This window comes from Sodiomyces alcalophilus, assembly GCF_042370955.1.
Source record: "Sodiomyces alcalophilus JCM 7366 unplaced genomic scaffold ACRALscaffold_1, whole genome shotgun sequence".
Taxonomy (NCBI): Eukaryota; Fungi; Ascomycota; class Sordariomycetes; order Glomerellales; family Plectosphaerellaceae; genus Sodiomyces; species Sodiomyces alcalophilus.
Window position 1 is genome coordinate 5,825,557 of NW_027263532.1, and position 25,013 is coordinate 5,850,569.

Here is a 25,013-nt window from a genome sequence, read left to right on the forward strand (position 1 = left end):
TTTTTCTACCTGCTTTTTCTACCTTCTTTATCTAGCTATTTTGCCTTCGTAATATTATTAACTCTTATTAACTCTTATTAACTGGACCTTTATATAACAATGTTAAATAAACATTAACTTTATAGTAACGTATATTCGTAATAAGCTAGGGTAAAAAAAGCTTATTATAATATACCTATATAAGCTAGCTATAGCCAAAATAGTGATATATATAGATACGTGTACCAGCTTATATTAAGTTTCTATAAAACAGAGAGGACTATAATTAGCAGATAGGGCGGCCATATATAGTAGTGTTTAGCTATAGTAGTCTAGTTATTTTCTAACTCTTATAGCCTTTTAAGCACTCTCTCCTAGTACTACGGCTATATAATATACTCGTTAAGAATAAAAAGTATACCTGTATTCTTAAGCTAGTCTACTATTTTAACATATTAGGCTACGAGTAGTAGGCTCTACCCGCGGAAGAGAGGAAAATCAAGCAAAAAGGTATTGAATTGGTAGAATCATAGGATTACTGTTTGTTTCGCGTATAAAGCTACGGGTGTAATTATGTGTCTAAAGAACTGACTTCTGGGAGTTCTTCCTGGACCTGGGGCTAGCAAAGGACTCTAGAAGATTAGGTAGCGAGTGTTATATTAACAGCCTACGCGACGGTTATCACGCCACGTTATTAGCTTAAGTAATAACTGAGATATCGTATTTATAAGACCTAGTGTATTTATTATATATATATCGTAAGCTAAGTATATATATATATATATATATAATACGTCTAGTATTATAGTATAGGTTAAGCTGGTTATAAAGTAGACGTCTAGTTATATAGCTATAACTGTATATTGTTTATTTTAACTTATTATTTATTTATTTATTTATTTATTTATTTATTTATTTATTTATTTATTTATTTATTTATTTATTTATTTATTTATTTATTTATTTATTTATTTATTTATTTATTTATTTATTTATTTATTTATTTATTTATTTATCTTACTCCACTATCCTGTTTAGTATCTAGGAGCCAGAATTCTAACTATACAGTCCTTGTCTAATGCCTATAGGAGGGAAAACAGTAGTATAAGACTTATGCAACTAGTATAAGACTTAGATAAAAACCCCTATACTCCCCTTGTTTAAGGATTAGTGCCTTATACGGGGCCGTGGCGGCCCCGCTACTAACTTATTTACTAGTACGAACCTCGCGGCTTTTATACTAGGAGGCCTATAACGTTGCCCGTAGCGGCTTTAAAGCCGACTATATACTTCGATTAACGGCGCGCGCGTGATTATCCTCTTTTTGGTTTTTATACGCCCTGTATAACCTAGGGCTAGCCCCTACGGTCCTATTATAGGCTAGTATATATGCTTCCTAGTGTAAAAAGCTCCTAAGCTTCCCTGGTTTTTCTATAGCTATAAGTAGGGCTATTATAGGCTATATGCCTTCGTAATCGCTTATATAATAGTATAAGAGGCTATCTCCGTATCGTGGAAGTAACGCCGCGTATTTTACTCACGCGCTTAGGGACAGCGCGGTACTATTTTCTTGTTTTTCTAATAGTAGGGCGACGAACTCCCCCGTAGCACCTATTATCGACTAGCGAAGCCAGGCGGAAGGTGGGTCTAACAGGCCCCCTGTTTATCTCTTATCTACGTGCTAAGGCAGATAAAGGCCCCTACTAACAGGTTCCGAGTAGCATACAAAAGAAAAGGGGTTCCTTTTTTACGTGCGCCTCTAGCCGGATTCGAACCGACCCAGTCACCTTAACTATATACTAAGTGTACCACCACTGCATTATAGAGGCAACTTAGATATTTATCATAGGTTCTGTGTAAGGAGTGAAGAGAGTCGTCAAGACTATAACAAGAACAGGTCACGAAGCTAACCTTAGGAGGGGAATGATTATAAGATTGTTCGTTAAGCCCCTTTAACTCAGGACTTAACGGGAAACACCCTATTTAAGGACCAGTGACTATCCTCCCTAGGCTCTGTTTATAATAACCTAAGGCTCTAAGACTATAGGTCTTAAGCCAGCTTAATAATCCTAAAATATAACTCGGTCCTAAATATCCCTAGGGTTAACCTTAGGACCGGTTCTGGGTTCTTAATATATTCCTTAACGCCTCTAAGTTCCACCCGAATCCCTTAAATAGAATGTCTCTAATAATATTATACTTATTATTATTATAATTATTGCTTATTATATATATAGTATTAATATACTATACTCCTATTATTATAAAATCACTATTATTTCTAATCACTTAATCTAGCCTTTATTCTCCCTCTTTATCCTATTTAAGAAAGCTATATAAACCTAAGTCGGAGCCTATATACTATTATCTTAGTAGCAGATATCCTATAAGGCTATAGTATACTTTATATATAAAGATATATATTAATATACGTATATAAAGCAAAAAGCCCTAATAATATTACCGACTTACTATCGTTATAAGTATAATTATTATAGGGTAAGGATATTCCGACTAGGGCGGTACTAATAACACCTAATACCAGCCGCTAATACTTCCCTGTATACCTAGATACAGTGGGTTTAAGTATTAACGAGTAACTTGACCCATTTTAGAAGTACTAACGCGTCTTCCTATTTTTAACACTATAAACCGCTATTTTTAAACAGCTATTATAATACGAAAATACCTCTAATTACGCTACACGTTAAGCATAGCCCTTATAAGCGGACCCTAATTACGTAGCTATATAGGGATAGGCTTAGTTAGAAGGCAGTTACGTTAAAATTCGATATATCGCCAGGGTTAGTTTAGGGCATCGCGCGCCGGCACGGAAATCAGATTTTGGCCCGTTTAAATAAGGGTAAGGTTATTCCGACTAGGCTATTCGTTTCTTCCGACTAGGGTCCTATATTAATAGCCGGTGATACCCGCCCGCTTATTCCGCTTATACCTAGATACTTCTATATCTGCTTAAATACTCGTAGCGACGATACCGACGATACTAACGATACGTTTAATTAATCGTCGCGACGATACCGACGATACGTTTAATTAATCGTCGCGACGATACCGACGATACATTCAATTAATCGTAGCGACGATACCGACGATACGTTCAATCAATCATAGCGACGATACCGACGATACGTTCAATCAATCATAGCGACGATACCGACGATACACTTAATTAATCGTAGGAACGATACCGACGATACGTTTAATTAAGTATACCTGTCTATATATATCTGGGTATAAACGGAAGTAGTGGCAGCTAGCGTTAGGCGTTATCAGTATTGCCCTAGTCAGAATAAACGGATAGCCTAGTCGAAATAACCTTACCCTTAAATAAACGCCCTAGGAAACCCCCCGTATTATATTTATATAATAAAAGATATATCGTTTAGGCTATTTAGAGTAATCCCTGTTATATCCCCTACTTAGATTTTAATTAATTATAGTTTATCCTATATAACTAATATCGTAGACCTTTACTACTACGCTAAAAAGGAATATCCCTTATAACGATAGGGTAAGTACTGCTTATATTAGTTATGCCACACCCCCTTAGTCTATAAAGGAAGATCTCGCACTTTAGAGGCTAATCTCGGATACATCACTATACTATACCCCTAGGATAAAGCAGATCCTTAGGCCCTTAGCAGTGTTAGTGGCTCGCGGTCTTATACCTTAAAGTATCTTCTCGGCTAGGGTTATTCGAATATGTTTCGAACCGGTGCGGTGTTCGGCGTGCGGGGAAGTTATAGGAACAGTCTAGTATCTATTCCTCCCGGGCTTATAACTGTCGTATAAAGTGGAAGAGGTGCTTTTATTACCGAACCGAGCTGTAGAGATATTAACGATTCCTTGATTCCTCGCTATAGGGGCTGCTATAGGATAAGCTATATATAGGCTATGCCTCGGCTAGAATACACTAATCGGAGCTAAAGACCGCGCTGCGTACCCGTACCAGTATAGCTGTATTTATATAACCCATTTAGTTATATCTATCGTATAAAGTAAAGGTGAATTATCACCGAACCGAGCTATAGAGATATTAACGATTCCTTAATTCCTCGCTATAGGGGCTGCTATAGGATAAGCTATATATAGGCTAATAGGCTATGCCACGGCTAGAATACACTAATCGGATACTAAAGACCGCGCTGCGTAGCTGTACTAGTATAGCTATATTTATATAACCTATTTAGTCATGTCATAACTAATACGAAACTACCTCCGGGAAGAGGGTATTCTATACCTTCGCGCGCTATAGCGTCCGAAATTAGAGGTTCCGTATGCGCGTAGACGCATAGCGTGGTGCTTTAGGTACGCCTCTATGCTGCTAGAGCGGTAGAAACAGATTATCCTTTTAGATAAAACCATAGCCACGCGCGGTAAAGGGGAGAGTCAGAAATAGGCTTGCTGCTAATATATAAGTCTTCTTTATTATTGTATTATACCCTTACTAATAGTTTTATAGGGAAAGAGACTTATAAAGCATATAGTCTAGCCTTATAATAAGCTAATATACTATTCGTAGATATTCTAGGGCACTTTTTTATATAATAGGCGTATTTCTTGAGTAGAGCTTTAAAGGGACCCTGAATCTACGCGTAGTAGTATTATAGGCGCCGTTATACACGATACCCTTAAAGAACGCCTACCTACGATTTATGAACCAGATAGCGTCTTCGTTTAAGATAACGCCTCTATATATATAGCGCGCGTTGTCTGAGATTAGTTACGTCCCTTGGCCGAAGAGAATAGGATCGTTTTATTAGACTAGCCGGCGTATTCGCCTAACCTAAACCGTATCGAAAATCTATAGAACTGCTAAAAGAGAGGATGTATTTAAGGTATCCGGAGTATTCGGATATAAAGAGTAACCAGTAATAGTTAAATCTGTTTTATAGGGCCGTGATAGAAGTATACGATAACTTTAAAGATAACCTCCTAAAGAGTCTAATAGAGTTAATGCCGCGGAAGCTTACTGCCTGTATCGAGGCCGAGGGGTGGTACACGAAGTACTAGAAAAGATATAACCTGATATTCCTATATTATAGCTTCTCCTCTATCTATTCTGAACTTTTCTTAAGCTTTTAAACTACTTTTCGTAAAGTTATTTATCTTTGAATTCGTAGTGTTTTTAATACGGTTATAATAGTATATTATAAAAGTAGGGGCTAACTCGTTACTGTGTTCGAATAACTGTACTTATAGACACTTATAATTCATTAAGCGTATCGTTACTATAGTTAATTAAGTATTATCGTTACGATTAATCGAGCGTATTATCTTTATAATTAAATAAGTATATCATCGCTATAGTTAATCCAGTATATTATCGGTATTATTACTACGATTAAATAGGTATATCGTCGCTACGATTAATTAAGTATATTATCGGTATTATTGCTACGATTAATTAAGTGTATTATCGGTATCGTCGTTATAATTAATCGAGTATATTATCGTTACGATTAAATAAGTGTATTATCGCGATGCTTAATTAAGTGTATCGTCGCGACGATTAATTAAACAGATATCTTATATATAGAAGTATTTAGGTATAGGCGGAGCGAGTAGGTAGGTATTACTGGCTATTATATAGGACCCTAGTTATAGTATCCGATTACCCTAGTCGTATTACCCTTACACTTATTATAAAACGATACCGCTAGAAACTTAGTTAAAACATCGCTTATATAGTATTATATATTCTATAGGGGTAATATGACTATTTTATGGGTCTTGTCTCGGAACTTAGTTATTGCGAGCCGCCTGGATCTGCAATTATACACATGAGGGGCGTGCAAATACCAGTACTTTGTCCAACGGGTCTCCTGGTGCTCGTTTGAACAAGCCATCCTCATATCCACATACAGCTCATGCCGTTAAAGAATTATTCAGCCATGGATTTCAGCAATTTCGGGAAGAATATCACGTACGTCCAATGACCATGAACTCATAGATAGAGATGTCTTCACGTCCTGACGAGCAATTTGACTTCGCAGTTCCCTCGGAGCTCAGATCACTCCCTTTGCCTCCCGCACTTTGCAGTATACGAAAGAACAACTGGGCCACGCTGAAGATAAGGTAAACACACTCTAGGCCGATATCTCGCAGCAGTTTGGGAAGGCCACATTGACGAGGGTATCAGACGCAGCTTCCTCCCGACTACATTGACCTTGAGAAACGGGTGGATGCTCTGAAGACGGTTCACCAAAAGATGCTTGCGGTGACGTGAGTACAATACCTCATTCCTCGCCGCTTCCACTCGCGCTGAGACCCCGCTTCGACAGCTCTCAATACTCGAACGAGCCATATGACTACCCGCCCAATATCAAGGAGACGTTTCAAGATTTGGGCCGGACCGTGAGCGAGAAAGTTAACCTCCTCACCACCGCCACCTCCCCAAACGAGGCCCAAGCCGCCTTCACCACCCCTCCAGCCGCAAAGCCTCAACCAAAGACCTTCAGTCATGCAATTGCTCGCGCCAGTCTTGCGAGCAGCCAGCTACTCCACCAGCAGCACACTGGTGCTGGCGAACAACCTTTGGCCTCGGCACTGGAGAAGTATGCCTTAGTCCAGGAGCGTGTTGGCGAAGCACGCTTAGCCCAGGATGCCCAGATCCAAAGCAACTTCCTCAGAACCTGGTCAACTACATTGAGCACCAGCCTAGCGTCTGCCACACGCGCACAAAAGAACGTCGAGAAAGCCCGCCTGAACCTTGACACTGTCAGGGCTCGTGCTCATGGGACTACGTGGAAGCTAGGGTCTAGCTCCTCGCGGGAGGAAGAGCCTCCGTCGCAGTATTTAAGTTCTGAGGCCCAACAAGAGATTGAGAGGGCCGAGGATGAGTTTGTCACGCGAACGGAAGAAGCCGTCAGTATCATGAAAAATGTCTGGGTCCCATACTGGTGATCTAACTGTCGACCAGTAACTAATCTAGGCCAAACAGGTCTTGGACACTCCCGAACCCTTGCGCCACTTAGGCGACCTCATTGCTGCGCAGATCGAATACCACAAGAAGTCATACGAGATCCTGAGCGAGCTGGGACCGGTTGTAGATGACTTACAGATTAAACAGGAAGTAAGTCCGTGATACCACCATCCTAGAGGGGTTCATCCGGCACTAACAATACCAGCTTACCTATAGAACGAACCGTCACAGCACATCCTAAGAGGCGATTTATAGGCTGCGCACGTCTCTATTGTCTGAGACTGGGGGATTTATGTGGCTTGGACCGTCAATTTCGGCATATAGAACCACAATCGGCGCCTCTACATACGTGCCCGAATGCTAATAAGGGTACGCAAAGCGTCTTAGGTTTATAGTGTCCTATTAGATATCGTATAGGCTGGGCCGTAATAGGTTAGGAATGTTCCGCTTCGAATTAGAAGTTATCTTCGAGCACCGATAACCCGTATCCCCCTTATTCGGTATCCCGCCGAAGCTATCCCTAGATAAGATAGGTTGCTAAGTCCGATCGCCGTGTTCGAAATTAGAGTCTGTGCCCTAAGTTAGGATATACCGAAACTTCGGATAACTAAAAGATAAAGTCACGAATTAACTAAGACATAGGATTCTAAAAATCAGTTAAACCCTATAGTATTCTAGTCTATTTATAAAACTAATTACCTGCCTAGAATCGCTATTCCTAATACTACTAAAATATTAACTATTAAGACTTTAGCTATTAACCGCGTATTATATAACCCGCTATATAATTACTGGGTTCTATCTGCTACTACCTTAGAATAGCTTATTCTTAGATCCAGAGCTAGCTGCTAGGCGCCTATTAGTTTAATATTAGTAGCTCTAAAATTATAAGTAATATATATAGTAATATATATAGTAATATATATATAGTAATATATATAGTAATATATATAGTAATATATATATAGTAATATATATAGTAATATATATAGTAATATATATATATATATAAGTATATAACTAAGTCGCTAAAGGTATTATTTAAGTAGCCTGCTGTTATATATTAGTAGGAAAATGCCTAGAAGGTATCTACGACTACCTACTATATATTAGCCGAGTACCGATATTTATACGCCCCCTATTCGGTATTTACTATCTACTTAACCTTAAATAAGAAGATAACGGGAGCGCGTGTAGAAGCAAGATGTTAGCTATAAATATTATATACCTATACACGTTAGAGTAGATAATCAGGATTATATAATATATAACAGGGTTACGGGACTCGGGTATTAGAATTACGTGATATATAATAAGGTTACGTGACTAGGGTATTAGGATTACGTGATATATAAGAATATCACGTGACTCCGGTAATCACGGTTATATAATATATAATAAAGTCACGTGACTCGGGTATACTAATTATATAGTGTATAATAAGGTCACGTGACTAGGGGAATTATAATTACGTGATATATAATAAGGTTACGTAACTCGAGTATAAGGACTATATAATATATAATAAGATTATATAACTAGGGTAACACGATTATATAATATATAGTAAGGTACCTAGCGTAAAGATATTATATATTCTAAAGACCTTAGGGTTACTAAATATATAGACAGAAATAGCAGTGATTTAGTGGCTTAAGATATATAGTCTTGGTTATAGAGATTAAGGCTTATCGTGAGGTATAGGTACACAGCATATACGGCCAAGATCTGGCTTATATACGCTGCCGCGTAACCTTCCAGAAATAGATTAAGTGGATAGCAAATACCGAACAGGGGGTGTATAAATACCGGCACTTATATTAGCCCGGCTATAAAGTTATCTATAACTATTAGAGAGGTCTTTATATCTATAGTCGTAGCCTTATCTTATATAGTTTAGTTCCCCTTACGCGGCTTCCTTAGCTTATTATAATAAAATAGAAGGCAGAGACCATAGTTAAGGCAAAGATATTATAGAAAAGGCTCTATAACTTAGAATCGTAGTATAGTCCCGGTATATTCGTTAACTAAGCGCTGACTTTTAACTAAGAGGATTAAACTATATCTTAACGTGTATAGTAAGATAGGTTCGGATCGGTAGTCTATACGTAACTATTAGTCTAATTATATACCGACGGCTCTACGATCGTTTTATTATACTACCGCCCCTTTAATAAGTCTCGTCACGTAGACTTATATTATCGTGATGCCTTTAATTATGCGTTCATCGCGATTAATTACCTTTAGCTAATTCTATACAAACCCTTATTAAAAACCCTCTAAGGAAAAGCGAGTGGCCGCCCTTTAACTTACCTAACCATCGGCGTTCTATCATTGACTATATACCTCCTGACCTATCCGCATATTATTATAGACACTTAGTGATGCTTATTATTATTACCTATAGTTCTCTAACCTTTTACGGATATTATACCTAGCCTTAAGTAAGTGTTTATTAATAGATATATGGATGTATCACGTTATTCTCCTTATAGCTCTTAATTCTCTTTCTATAACTACTCTAGTTATATTTATCTTAATCGCGAAGTACACGGCGATTACTTAACTGTCCTACTATCTATGTGTTATTAATTACCCTGTTATTATTATTACAATCGCTAATAATATACTATTATACTATGGGTTAATCTATAACTGGCTATTACTCTGTATAAGCAAGAGTATAATACCGATAAGGGTTAATAGGCAGTTATCGGGGATAAGGCTCCCTGCCTTTTTTATATATCTAGCCTAGACTCGTATATTAGTATTAAGTGCTTTGATAAGGCCAGCGATAGCGCGGGTACTAGTCGCTATATTACTTATAATCGTGGTTACTAATAGTATACTGCTATAAGTCCGCTAATATCAGGGGTTTTCGTGTAAAGAGTAAAGAGACGTTATAAGATAATTAAAAAGGCGATATAAACTAATAGGTCGAATTAAGAGTTAAATTATTCGCTGAACCTCTAAGTCAGGAGTTTAGCTTTACCTATCCCTTTTATAAATAACCAGAGCCTCTTCCCTGAGAACCTTATAGAATCCCCCTAAAAGCATTCCTAGGACTATAATCTATCCGCCGGTGGTCCTCCCTATTATACTATAGTAGACCGGCCCGGATAGTACTAGTCCCGGAGCCGACTCGACCGTCTATCTCCGAACACCACACCCTATCTAATCCCCTTTATAACTATTAAGATATATTATCTCCTCCTATTTAAGCTATCCCTGGCTTCGATAAATTATACCCGTGATATCACGCCCCCTCCTCTAGTGCTTATATCCCCTGGAGTAATATAGTTAGCCGGGTGCCCTTATAAAGACCCTCTCCCGTCTAACCTATATCCTCCGGATATAGCTCCGAAAAAGACGACTCGGCCTGGGATAGCACCCGACTATAAACAGCTTAAGTTAGCCTATACTAGGCTTCTGGCTTATAAGCCACTATTCGTATCCAGGTTATAGCTATCCCACTATAGGACCTTTTTATAAATAACTTATTAAAACCAGAGCTAAATATAAATATAAAGATCGACCTTCCCTAAACCTCTAAGCTATTATAATAAAGCCTAAATAAAGCTTCGTAGATCCTTTAATACTCCGCCTTTAAATTATCGTTAAAGGCCTTATAAATAATCCGTGAATAATCGGGCCGCCTAGCTAAATATAAAGCCTATAGACTTAAAGGAGTGCACGCGACGCTTTATTATTATCTAAATAATAAACTATAGGTACGCTCCTAATATAGCAGGTATACCCAGATCGTAGAGTAAGCAGAAGTAACTACTTAGGCTCTACTTAAGGTCTAGTAACTATTATAGAATATATCCTAGCTAGTCCTCCTAGCTTATTATTATTTTCCTCTCTTCTCCTCTTTACCTATTTAAGTAATCATCACTATAGCCTTATTCTAAAGCTCTATCTATAAGTTATTCTTTATCGTTATATCGTAGTAACTTACGAGGTCTTATCTTAGTGGTTTATCTCGAGTTCTCCGAGGGTCTTTTTATCGCGTTACGCGAGGTTCCCGGCGGTCCCTTAGTTCTAGTAGTTCTGATATCTAGGAGCAGCTTATTATAAGCCTTTATTAGTCGATTAATAATAACTCCTAATAATAATATACCTCGTTTCTCTATAGAATAATAATATAAGTGACCTTATGCCTATTTCTAGACCTATACTAATCCCTATATCCCGTAGCATTATAGTCTCTTAGAAGAAGTAGTTACGTGCAGCTAAGAAACTCGCTAAGCGAGTTAACTTAGTTAGCGTTACTAATGCCTCGCCTAACAGGACCCCTAAGAAGAAAGCGGCTATAGCCTAGAAGAGTCCTAATAAGGCCGGTAGTGGCCTTAACACCACTAAGAAGCAGTCCGTCGTTATCTAAGATAGTATTATTAAGAAGACCACTAATAAAGGTGGTAATAATAATAATAGGTTAGCCGTACCCGGTACGGAGTCGCTTATAACTCCTACTAAAGCGAGGGGCTCTGCCCTCCCTAACAAAGATACCCTTAATAGGGTCGGCCGTAAGGCTAAGGAAATACTAGAGAAACTATTCCTAGCGTTCGGCTTAGACGATGGTTTGGCTAGTGGCCTATCCACCGCTAACCAGAAAACTCCGGCCGGACGTCTAGTTAACTATAATAGTGATAATAGTGCCGGCGATAAGGGTAGTATCGTTAACTATAATAGGGATATAACTATATCGGGTAGCGCCGACGGTATTATTTATATTAGTAGTAATAAAGACGATAATAATAACTTCGTCCCTAGTAGAGGTAAGAGCTCCTAGGGTAACGATATTTTCGGTAACGAAAACGTTACCGATATCGGTTCGGGGGCTAATAGGGGTGATAGTGATACTATACCTCCTGACGGCGATAATGCCGCTAACCTATACCCGGTAATAGAGGTTAATAAGGGGGCGACCTCCGCGATAATCCCTGCTAGCGGTGCTATTATGGATTCCTTAATATTATCCTGGATAGCAAGGGTCCTACTACCTTTTATTTATACCGGGACTTAAGCGAGTCCATAGCGTCTACGAAGTGCTTTTACTATTAAGGCTATTCGTAATAACGCTAATTACGCGACTATAAGTTATGCCCCCTCCTTACTATAAACCGCCCCGGGTTACTAATGAAACCATAGTTAAACTAGACCGCTACTAAAGCCGCCTATACCTTCCAGAAATCTTTACTTAACGCTATTAAGCTCGGCAGAATAAGAGATAATAAGCTATAGTATATAAGGTACCTACAGGGACGCCTACGCCAGGCTCTAGCCGGTAACTAACGTTATAATACCGACGGTTTTAATAAAAAGGAGTATAACCGCCGTCTCCGCGCTAAACTAGCGGATCACCGTATATAATATAAGCAGTCTATAGTAAGGGAGATAAAGAGGACTAACGAGTTCCTAGAAGGATTCCATAACTTCCTTAAGACTAGGGATATAGACGATAATAGACTTTATTATCGCTAAGGAGATCGGGCCGCTAATAGCTAGCAGGACGAGTAAGGTGCGGTGAGAGTTTAGGCGGGGTGCGCCCTCGACGCGCCATCTAATCTCTAGTCATAATTCTTTTTCGTTTTTAGGCGTTTAGGATATATAACGAATTTTAATAATAACAAGGTCCTCTAAGGCCATAATATAATAAATTAATAATAACGACGAAGGACCCTATAGGGTTATAATAGTCTTTATACTTTCCGCACCCTCTCCTCTTACCGATTATAATAATCCTAAAGAAGTCCCTCCGGGATATAACGCCTTAGTTCCTAGGTATTATCCTTATACCTATAATCCGCCCACTTAACTAAATACTACCTCCTCTTCTTATTAAACCGATAAGCTAAAATCTCCTCCACCTTATACTCCTCCGACTCCTATAGCTCTATATCCACCTTTATAGGCTCGGGAGCCTAACTATCACGAGACCGCTAGGGCTCTAATAAAAAGATTAGGAAAATATTATAAATCTTTATTAACTACGGGAGGTCTAGCTTATAAGCGAGACTATAGTGACTAATAACTAAGGTAATACGGTATAGCCTAAGGTACTTATCCGAGAGTTTCTTACTAGGCCGTTTCTACTTAATATTTTTTAAGGAGACTAAGACGTAGTCCCTTACCTTAAACTGCTATTAAGTCCGCCCGGTGTTATAGAACCTTGTATAAGACTCTTAAGCCTTCCGAATACAAGTTTCTATTACTTAACGATTAGCGATTAGGTGCTTTACCCGTTATTTAGCGGATACCGACCTAATATCTAACGACTTAGGTAACCGGACGTTATTAGGGCTACAAGGGTTATAGCCTATTAACGCCACGGAAGGCGTCTACTTAATTACCAAGTACTACGCGGTGTTATAAGTAAACTATATAAGGGATAGCTTATTAACCTAGTCGGTCTACTCCCGCGAGTAATAACTATAAAGGTAATACTCGATACTCTAATTCTAACGCTTAGTCTAGCTATCGGTTTAAGGATAGAATATAGTGGATATCCTATAGTAAACACCGAAAAGACTATATAGGGTCCTTTAAAACTTACTCGTAAATAAGGAACCCCGATCCGAAATAATACTATCCGGTAACCCGTGGATACTAAAAACTCTTAATTATAGGATATCGGCTACACCTTTAGCGGTTAGTATACTACTATAAGGGATATAAAGGGAATACTTCGTATAATAGTAAACCACTATAAGAATCGTATCCTTCTTCTTTCCGCCCTAATTAATAGGAGGGAGACCTATAATAAAATTAATTAAGATCTCCTAGAACGGATAAGATAGGGCCGGAAGACTAGCTAATAGGCTATAAGGCTTATACTATCTCCCCTTAGTCCTCTAATAAACCCTATATATAGACACGAACTTCTTTATATCCCGGGATATATACTCTTAATAGAATAAGTCCGAAATCCTTTTAATCGTTTTACCGGAACTATAATATTTAGCGGTGGGTTTATTATAAAAGGCCTATAGGATCTTCTTCCTTAACCTCTATATATTCGGGATAAAAAGGCGACCTCTAAAAAGGATTAGGCCCTTTTTATCCTTTAACTATAGGTCGGATAACCGGTCCTTCCCAGATAAAGAAATATAAAAGGGATCCTCCCTCTAGGTATCGGCTACCTCCTCCTCTAAACTTAGTAATAAGTCCTCGGAGACCCTAGGTGCTCTGCCCGCCTTCTCTACCACTCTTAATATAAACTTACGGGTAAACCCCTTGATAGGCTTCTAACGCTCCGCGTCTAAGTCTGCTTAATCGGAAGTATATTATGGCTTTTATAATAGACTATTAGCCGGATTCTAAGCTCCCGGCTAGTGCTTAATCTCGAAATTAAAAACCGATAATTCCTCTAACTATCGTGTATACTACGGCTTAATCTTTAGTTTATCTATTAGGTACCGATAATTAAGGTAGTCCGTTAGAACTTCTACTAGGGTCTAGCTATAAGCTAAGTAATGTCTTTAATACCGAAATACCTTAACGATAGCTATTAACTCTATATCCGGAGTTAAATAGTTTAACTCCGCACCCTTAAGCTTCCTTAAAAAAAACGTAATAGGATACTATACTCGATCTATATACTAACTAATTACTACCCCTATAGCGAACCCCGATATATCCGGCTCTAGTCGAATAGGTAACTTAGGATCGAAATACCGTAGAACCGGAGCCTCCTAAAACCTTTAGCGTAACTTATTAAAAGCCTCCTTCTCCCTTATAAATAACACGAATACCTCCTTTACTCTACTTTTCTTTATTAGGTCTAAGAGCGGCGCCATAATCTTTAAGTAGTTCTTAATAAAACGCCGGTAGAACCTAGTAAAACCCAGGAAGATTTAGATAGTCTTTACCGAGTTTAGCTCTTATTAATCGCGGATAGCCATAACCCTAGACTAATCTATACGAACCCTATCCACTCTAATAACAAACTCTAGGAACTCTATTACTTAAGTCTTAAATATATACTTCTCGGGATTCGCGTATAATAACCACTCCCTTAACCTTCCTAAAACCTCCTTAATATACACTTAATAAACCTCGAGGTCCTTACTATAAATTAAGATATCGTCTAGATAGACTATATAAATCGTGTCGACTAGCCTACTTAAGGCCTGGTTAATATACTATTAAAAACTGGCTAGGGTATTAGTAAGCCTAAAAGGTATAACTAAGTACTCGAAATAACTATAGCGAGTCCTGAAAGCTATCTTATACTTATCGCCGGGTCGTATACGAAGTCGATAATAGGCGTCCTTAAGGTCTAGCTTAGTAAAAACCTTTAATAATAAAAGGCGGTTTATAATCTTATATATTAACGGGAGCGGCGTATTATCCTTATAAGTAACCTTATTTAACCCCTAATAGTCTATATATAGTCTTAACTTCCTACCCTTCTTTAGTATAAAAAGAATAGGAGCACTTATAGAGCTAGTAGAGTAACGAATCTAACCTTTAGCGAGGGCACCCTAAAGGTACTCCTATAACGCCGCTAACTCCTCCTCCGCTAATAGATAAATCGGCCTAAACGGGGGCGTCTTCCTTTCCTTTAACTCGATCCCGTGGTCCTACTAATAATAACTAGGCAGCTTACCGGCCTCCTTTATATTAACTATATCTAAGAACTTATAATATTACTCCGGCACGGCTACTAGTAACTCTTCTTAACCTATAGGTAAGGGGTCCTCTAGGGGTTCGGGTAGTGGTTTAGGTAGGGGAGTAGGCGTGGTCGTATCCTCCGAGATATACGCTTAAACACGACTAACCCGCGTTACCTAGGCCCTAATAAGCCTAACGGTTACCTTCGCCTTATTCGTAGCCCTCTTTAACTCCTTCCGCGAACCTATAAACTTTAACTCCTCCTTCTAAATCCGAAACGTCTAACTCTTCTCTGCCTAGTTAACTATTAGGTTATACTTAGTTAACCAGGGGACCCCTAGGATAACCTCCGACCTATCTTCTCCTATATCCATAATATATAACTCTATATACTATATCTATATACGATTCTAACTATCTATAATCCGAACTATAAATAAGATCGATCCGAGTATCTAGGTTATATATTCCTTATTTACCTAGCTAACTTCCCTAGGTAGTCTAGTAATTATTTTACCGGGGGGTATTATACGTTTATCGATAATATTAAAGTCGGTAACGGTATCCAGAATTATAGCTTAACGGTCCTATCCACCGTTTAGTCGTATATTAAGCTTTACCCTTACTAGACTAGGGGGAGGGTCCGACTCTAATAGCGCGTTATCCTAGGCCTAACCCTATAAGGCTTAGGGTAGGGCCTATACCTAACCTAAAGTAGGTCGACTAGGGGCTATAGCCTCCTAATTAGGGTTAGTAGCCGAGGTAGAACTTTAGCCGGCCCGCCTATTCCGTAGAAAAGGGTAAAAAGGTCGAATATAGCCCTCCTCTCCGTATTTATAATATTTCCGAGGACCCGAGAATTCCGAGGTTCCGCTAGGGTTATCCCGCGGTTAGGTAGGAGTAGCAGTGATAGCCACGGCTATAGCAGCAGGGGGTATAGGCGAGCTTTGGTAAAAACCGCTAGCTTAGGGTAATAAGGGTTTACTACTAGTTCCGCGCTTCCTCTTATAACCCTAATCACGGGGTGTATAATAGCCACGGTCCTAATCGGACGGTTCACCTTTATAAGATAATATAACCTTAGCCTAGTAAGCCGCGACGTTTAGCTCCTAAAAGGTCTTAGGTAAAATCCTAGTAATAATTTAATCGCGTAGAGGTTTATTTAGCTTCGATATAATAAACTATATACGCCACTTATCGGGAAGGGGGATAAACACCTTATTAAATAAGGAATCTAGCTTATTAAGAAATTAATTATAGGTCTAACCGGGTTACTAAGAGGTCCGTTCTAAAAAGATCTATTCCGTGATTAATAACTCGCGGGTCTTATTATCGACTAATTACTCGGTTAGGAAGGCCTTTAGCCTAGCCTATATCGCCTTTATCGAAGAACTATAGGTCCTCCTCTAGTAGGCTTACTAATAGGACTATATATTCCTTTTAAGGTAACTAACGGTAAAGTAGACCTTTTTCGCCTTTATCGTAAAACTAGCTAGATTAAGGTAAAAGCGTTCCTTAATCTCTTCTATAAAGGTCCTAAACTAGTTATACGACTTACCGTCCTATTTTAGGGTAGGGAGGTTTACCTTAAATAGATCGCCACGACCACTTCGGGGAGGGTAGTGGTTCGCTAAGCAAGGGGGTAGGGTAGCGCCGGGGTCTTCGCCTCGACGGATAGCTTCTAGACGCTTTAACTTACGCTCTCGCTCCCTGCGTTCCTTATAATAGCTTAGAAGGAAGTCTAGCTCCTTAGGAAGTAGTTAATCCGTGGGATAATTCTTTAGTTCCTTAATATCATAACGTATACCCGACTAAGGATTAGGTTATAGCTCTAAAGGGCCTTACGGGATAATAGTCTCCTATTTACTAGGCAGAGGCGCGGTGGTGTCGCTTCTAGGACTAGGAGATAGCGTATACTTATAAACCGATTTATAGTCTCCGTCCTTAGCGGGAGTAGTACTAAAGCGCGTGCGAGGAGGTATAGTTATTTATTAGCTAACTAGTAGAGGTGAATTATATTAATATCTGCTATTAATAACTACTTTATAGTTATAGGCAGTGGAATCAGGAGCAAAAAGATATATATCTTTATACTAATTTACCTATGTTAATATCTTATTATTAATATAGGTAGTTAGTAATATAGAGATACAAGGTATAAGCAGAGACAAAAAGTCTATTACGTAATAAAGAATCTACTACGTAATATATTATATAATAAAGAGTCTACTACGTAATATATTATATAATAAAGAGTCTATTATATATTAAGGAAGCAGTCTATTATATAATAGGCAAAGCTTATTATTACTGCTTTAAGATTAGCCTCTTTATATACTATTTATCTATATATATCTGCTTCCTCTCCTTCTTCTTTTACTCCCTTTCTTACTCTTCTTTTATTAATTACTATATTCTACTATTAGTACTATAGAATATTACTCTATTCGATTCACTTAGCCTTCTATTCCTTAAGCCCCTTTTACTATCTCTTTCTTTAATCTACGGCTTCTAGTTAAGCTTATAGATTTTATCTAAACTCTTATAGGTTATAGGCCCGGTAAGCTTGAATACATGTAGGCGCTAGGTTTTATAAATCCCTTTATCCACTACTTAAAGCTCGAAATTTAATTTGAAAATAACGAAGAAGAGGTTCCTTTCCTACCTGTTCTTAAACACTACGCTCTTAATATAGGAGCTTTGCTAATCGAGCTTCTTAGAACTATTTAGTATTTTCTGGATTAAAACGGACTCCTTCGACTAATAGTCTTAGACTCCCCTCCTTTTCTTTATAAGGAGAGTCTCTCCTCTCTCCCTTATAATGATTATCTAGTATCCTACCTCGAAAAGAGGTAATAAGAGTTTATTTATAAAAAGGAGACCTATTTCTTAACTCCTTATTATATCCTAAACGAAAATCTTCGACCTTATATCGACTACTAAGAGCCGTACTTCGAAGCCGGAGAAATCGAGGAAAATATTAAATAAAATAAAAGACATTAATAACTTCGCTATCCTTCTATACCATCTACCTATCCTTTTCCTTAGCTAAGAAATAGCCTAATCAACGAGTCTAAAGATATTATCGATCTTATTAACAATAATCAGGATTAATGTTTATTCTAAAATAACTCAGGTCCTAGTATTTACTCTCCTGGTTTATCCCTCTAGGAATTTATTAATCCACGGCTCTTTTATATCGGTCGCGTTCCTAATTTATTAATCCACGGCTTTTTTCTATTAGTCGCGTTCCTAATTTATTAATCCACGGCTCTTTTCTATCGGTCGCGTTCCTAATTTATTAATCTACGGCTCTTTTCTATCGGTCGCGTTCCTAATTTATTAATCCACGGATCTATTTTATCGGTTCCACGACCCGTTCTATCGGTTTAATTACCTCTTCCGACCAATAAAGGTTATATAGTTCCGTTTTATCGGTTCCACGATCCGTTCTATCGGTTTAATTACCTCTTCCGACTAACAGGGGTTCTTAAAATTACTACCTTTCGAATCAATCCGATTATCTATTATAAAGAAAAAATCAGAAAAACACAAAATCATAAAAACAAGTATTAATAAGAGGGGGAATTAAACGTATAAAACAGCTATATCTTTACTACTACGTTAATATTCCGTTAAGGTATATAGTGCCTTATAATTAACTAGTATATATACTTAGTTATGGTTGAGTAGAAGTCTTATATATCAGATATTATCTATAAAAATCAACCGTTTTAAATACCGTTTTTAGTTTCTAATTCCTTTATTATTTATGTTATAAAAGCCCGACCTTATTCTTTATCTTTATTTATTTAAAAATAGGAAATAACGAAGATGTTAAAGAGATTTCTATCTCTAAACTTCGAGGTTAAGAAGGCTATAAAACGTGGACTCTTAATATTAAAGCTTACTTTTTTCGAAAAGGAAAGCTTCTAGAAAAGGTTATAGCCCTATTTCCGGCTAACCCTTTTAATAAATAAAGAGAAGAGTCCTTAAAAGCTATAGGAGATATTCTATCTACCTTATTAGCTAGACCTTTAACCTATATTTATAACCTTAACTCCCTACACGAAATATAGGAAAGGCTTAAAGAATTATATAAAGCTAAAGGCTTCTAGGCTAATTACGAGGTCCTACGTTCACTATTTAACCTTATAGTATCTGACTTCTCTAAGTTAGAAAACTTTCTGTATAAGGTATAAGAAAAGATAGTAGAACTATAGACCCGTAGTATAGAACTATCAGATAAGGTTATTTTTGCCTGGATCTTAAATAGCCTTAATAATAGATATAATTCTATAACTAGCCAAATAACTTAAGCCTTACGTTATAATATCTAAGAATATTCTCTTAATAGACTTATAGGCGAGTTAATAGACGCCTCCCGTAAAGTAGAACGCTCTAATACTACTTTACTCTTAAATAAGGGATGTAAAAAGTCCTTGAAACGTTGGAAAAAGACTAAGGGAAAACACTATAACTATTATAATAAAGCTAGTTATAATACTGCCGATTACTTTAAATTATACTCTAAGAAAAAACCTAGTTGGTTTAACTCTAGGGGGGGTAAACAGCAAAAGGTCTCTAAAGAATAAAAGGATAAAAAAACCGGATCTAAATCTGTTAATTTATCTAAAAGAGCTCGGCAGATTTTAAATCTTCTATGTAAAGGAGACTAGTTATCTAAAAAAGAGTAAAAGGTTATAAACCTTATATCTTAAAACCTAGATAAGGAAAATAATTTAAATAACTCTAAAGTCGTTAATATTATATAATAACGTTAATAAAGCCCTATTCTTAATACTAAAGAACCTAGTATTAATAATAATACTATTCTTCAGGATATATATCCTTTACCTATCCATACAGAAAAAATAGATATAATAGAAGATAAAGAAGAGGTATTAAACCATTAATCTTCTTTATATTAACTATAATTCACTGATTTAAATATAGATCGAATAGTGGAAATAATTCACGAAGTTCAGTTATCTTCGTGCCCTTTAGATCTCGAACAGAACTTCTGTATCGATAGTGGAGCTACGTCTCACGTTATATCTAATAAGGGATTATTTACTTCTATTAAATCTACGTCCAGAATAGCTAAATGGGGATAAGCATACAGTATTTTAATTACTTAAATTAGAGATGCCCTAGTTAAATTTAAGGATACTAATAAACAGCTTCTTTTAAAGGACTGTTTATATATTCCTGAACTAGGTACTAATATTATTAGTCTTCCTGTTTTAGACACTGAAAATATTCGGAGTCTTATAGGAAATAAAAGACTAGTAATTTTTGATAATAAGTCTTTATTAAAATATACTGCTGCTTTATTATATAAAGGTCTTTACTGGACCACTGTACGGGCTGTACGTGTTGAAAAATCTAAGCTATTTATATCTAATAATAAGCTTTAAAAATAAAGAAAAAGGAATCTAAAAAGAAGATCCCTTTATTTAAAAGATACTTTATCTTTATGGCATAACCGACTAGGCTATATTAATCCTAAGGCTTTAAGCAGTTTATCTTAAAATACCTTACTTCTAAAAGATATATCTATATCTAAAGAAGAGCTATAAAAGATTAATAGCTGCTATGCCTATAAAAGCGTAAAGTCTATTACTTTAGCTAATAGGTATTCGGTTAATAAAAATAGGTTATATACGTATTTAGAGTGTGTTTATATAGACCTATATAGACTTATTACACCTATAATATATAACTGAAAACGCTGGATCTTATTAATTTAAGACCCATTAACTAGATATATTTAGGTTATTTTACTACCCGATAAATCTAAGGAACTTATTACTAAGGCCGTTACTGAATAGAAGATATAAGTTGAAAATATATCTAAATCCACTATTAAAAAAGTGGATACTGATTAGGGAAGCGAATTCGTTAATGATTCGTTTAAGCGTCTCTTTATAGGCGCTATATATTATATTAAACCCCCTTATACACACGAACCTTAAGGCTCTATTAAAAGAGTAATAGGGATTATAATCATTAAAATTAGGACTCTGTTATATTATTTAAAGCTACCTTTTTATTTTTAGAGAGAAGCAGTAATAACTATAGGTTATATTTATAACCGAACCCCTAATTTAGCTATAGGCTTTAAAACGCTATATAAACTAAAGAATAATAAAAAGCCTGATATTTTAAATATTAAGGTATAGGGGTCTATAACGTATTACCAAAATACGGACCCTAACCTTAAAAGATTAGGCCCACGAAATCTATATAGTGCTTTAATAGGCTTTAATGATTATAACTATAAAATAGATAATCCAGATTTAAAAAGAATGATCTGGGTTCGGGATATGTATATTATTGAAAATCGGTTTTTAAAGTCTTTAACATAGCGCGAGGAGTCTGATTTAGTTATACTAACAGATTAGACTAAAACTTCCCCTTAAAGCGATCCTATAGAAAATACCTCTATCTAGAAAGAAAATAATTTACGGGCTACCTCCTATAGTAGTAATAGGGCTCTAACCGGGACTATAAATCCTATAAAAGACCCATTATAAATAGGATCATCCACCTCTTATAAAGGTAATAATAAGGCTATTAAATATTCTAGAAACCCTCTAGATAATCTAGAAGTGGTGCTTCTACCTTTTACTAAAAAGGGAAGCTATAAGGATTTTATCTCTAAGTCCTTTAATCAATTTATAGATTAAAGAAGTAAGGCCTTACTATATCTATTAGAAGATACCCTATTAGGAAGTTTTTAGCAGCTTACTATAGAGTCTATACTCTTAACTACAAACACTATACTTAAACCAGCTATATACAAACAAGCCTTAAAAAGCCCTAAAAAAGATTATTAGATAAAGACTATAGAAGCTAAGATTTAAGAATTAAATAAAAGAAATACCTGGAATATTATTAACGTTAATACACTTCTAGAAAAGGAAAAACGCAGCCTATATATCTTAGGGGGACGGTGGGTCTATAAAGTTAATACGATAATACGGGAAAACCTATAAGATATAGGGCCTATTAGGTTATATAAGGTTTTAATTAGGTACTCGGTATAGATTACCTCGGAACCTTTAGTACTACCTATAGACCAGAAGGCTATAGGTTAGCCCTTATCCTTAGAGTGCGTCTCGGTTAGAAATTTAAATTACTAGATGTTATAAATGCGTTCGTACACGCTAATATAGATATTAAAAATATCTATACTATACAGCCTATTGGTTTTGAAAACTAAAATAAGGCTAATAGTCGAATATGCAGGTTTAATAAGGCACTATCTAGGTTAACACAAAGCCTTCGTTTATAGTATTAATACCTTACTAAAATTCTAAATAATTTAGGAGTAAAGGTATCACCTATAGATAATAGAATCTTTACGTATTATAAAGATAACGAAAATGCCTTATTTTTATATCACGTTAATAATATAATTATAATAAGCCCTGATAAAAAGACTATAAATTAGTTCTATACGGAATTATCTAAGGATATATCCCTTAAAGATTTAGGAACCTTAAGTACGTTTTTAGGCTATTAAATTACTATTAATTCCGAAAGGAAAGTAATTTATATAAGCTAAACGGCCTATACCGCTAGAATATTATAACGGTATAAAAAGCAAAGCCTTAAACCGGCTAATACTCCTACTATTATAAAAATAACTTTATTTCCTAACCAGGAAACTGCCTATTAAACCGATATAAACTAATATTAATAGGAAATAGGAGCACTACTATATTTATCCTTGTATACTAGACCCGATCTAGGTTTTATCGTTAATAGATATGCAAGATGTATAAGCAATCCTTCAAAAGACCATTTTATGGCTTTAAATAGGATCTAGGCTTATTTAAATACCTATCCTGATATTAGTCTTATTTACGATTATAATAAAGACCTCAATATATTCGGTTACTCTGATTTAAGCTGGTCTGATATACCAGAAGACAGAACCTTAACAGGCGGTTATACCTGCTATCTAGGGTTAAATAATCCTATAAGCTGGAATTCATAGAAACAAAAGACTATAGCCTTATTATCTATAGAAGCCGAATATATGGCTTTAACTGAATCCTGTAAGGAAATCGTATATATCTATAACCTATATCAAGACCTTATTACAGGTCTTGGGTTAGATATATCGTTATAAACTCTTACCGTTTTACTTAATAACGAAGGAGTAAAGAAAATAACCCAAAATCCCGAATTTCATAGAAGAGTAAAACATATTGATAGGCAATATCATTACTGCCGTTAACTATACTCAGACGGGAAAATTAAACCCGTATATATTAATACGGATTATAATATAGCCGATATATTAACTAAGGGTTTAGCAGCTCTAAAGCATAAAACTCTTAGCGGCTATATTAATTTAGGCACTATAGAAGAACTTCTAACAGAGTATAAAAAGCCTGATTTTACCTTATTAACTGAATTTAAATATTAACAGTTAATCGAGTAATTATAGGTTTTTTATTCCTAAAAAGGGAATTTTCCTATAAAATCAGTAGGTTTTTACCTATACAGGTTTTTCCTACTATAAATATACTTAGGACATTTCTTCCCTAGTATCAGGGTTTTTTACCTAAGTAAATATCACCTTTACTAAGCATAAATTGCTTTTGAACTTCTTGTAATCAATAAGAAGAAACTAAGAAAAAGGAAAATAACTTATATACCTCCTATAGCAGCTATTAAGCTGATCTAAGCTAGATAGTCTAGCTTACGAGGGGTGTTGATATCTGCTATTAATAACTACTTTATAGTTATAGGCAGTGGAATCAGGAGCAAAAAGATATATATCTTTATACTAATTTACCTATCTTAATATCTTATTATTAATATAGGTAGTTAGTAATATAGAGATACAAGGTACAAGCAGAGACAAAAAGTCTATTACGCAATAAAGAATCTACTGCGTAATATATTATATAATAAAGAGTCTACTGCGTAATATATTATATAATAAAGAGTCTATTATGTAATAAGGAAGTAGTCTATTGCATAATAGGCAAAGCTTATTATTACTGCTTTAAGATTAGCCTCTCTATATACTGTTTGTCTATATATATCTGCTTCCACTCCTTCTTCTTTTACTCCCTTTCTTACTCTTCTTTTGTTAATTACTGTATTCTACTATCAGTGCTATGGAATATTACTCTATTCGATTCACTCAGCCTTCTATTCCTCAAGCCCCTTTTACGATCTCCTTCTTTAATCTACGGCTTCCAGTTAAGCTTATAGATTTCATCCAAACTCTTATAAATTATACTTATAACTCTTAATAGTTATTATACCTATTAGAACCGTTAAGCGAATAATATATTAGGGGTTTTCGTTTAAAGAGTAAAGAGACGTTATAAGATAATTAAAAAGGCGATATAAACTAATAGGTCGAAGTAAGAGTTAAATTATTCGCTAAACCTCTAAGTCAGGAGTTTAGCTTCACCTATCCCTTTTATAGATAACCAGA

At 36.2% G+C, this 25,013-nt stretch overlaps 1 protein-coding gene and 1 non-coding gene across 2 annotated transcripts; one reads left to right on the forward strand and one right to left on the reverse strand.

The window, feature by feature from the left end:
* Positions 1-1,733: 1,733 nt before the first annotated feature.
* Positions 1,734-1,808, reverse strand: ACRALDRAFT_t51. The gene has a single exon. It is a non-coding gene; the product is annotated as a tRNA-OTHER (tRNA).
* Positions 1,809-5,850: 4,042 nt separating this feature from the next.
* ACRALDRAFT_1059165 (uncharacterized protein) lies at positions 5,851-7,473 on the forward strand. The gene is made up of 6 exons (XM_071015987.1): positions 5,851-5,926; positions 5,997-6,078; positions 6,143-6,225; positions 6,285-6,885; positions 6,944-7,075; positions 7,131-7,473. Exons 1-6 carry the CDS (start codon positions 5,895-5,897, stop codon positions 7,164-7,166), a joined length of 966 nt encoding a protein of 321 aa, XP_070880197.1. The 5' UTR covers positions 5,851-5,894; the 3' UTR covers positions 7,167-7,473.
* Positions 7,474-25,013: the final 17,540 nt, after the last annotated feature.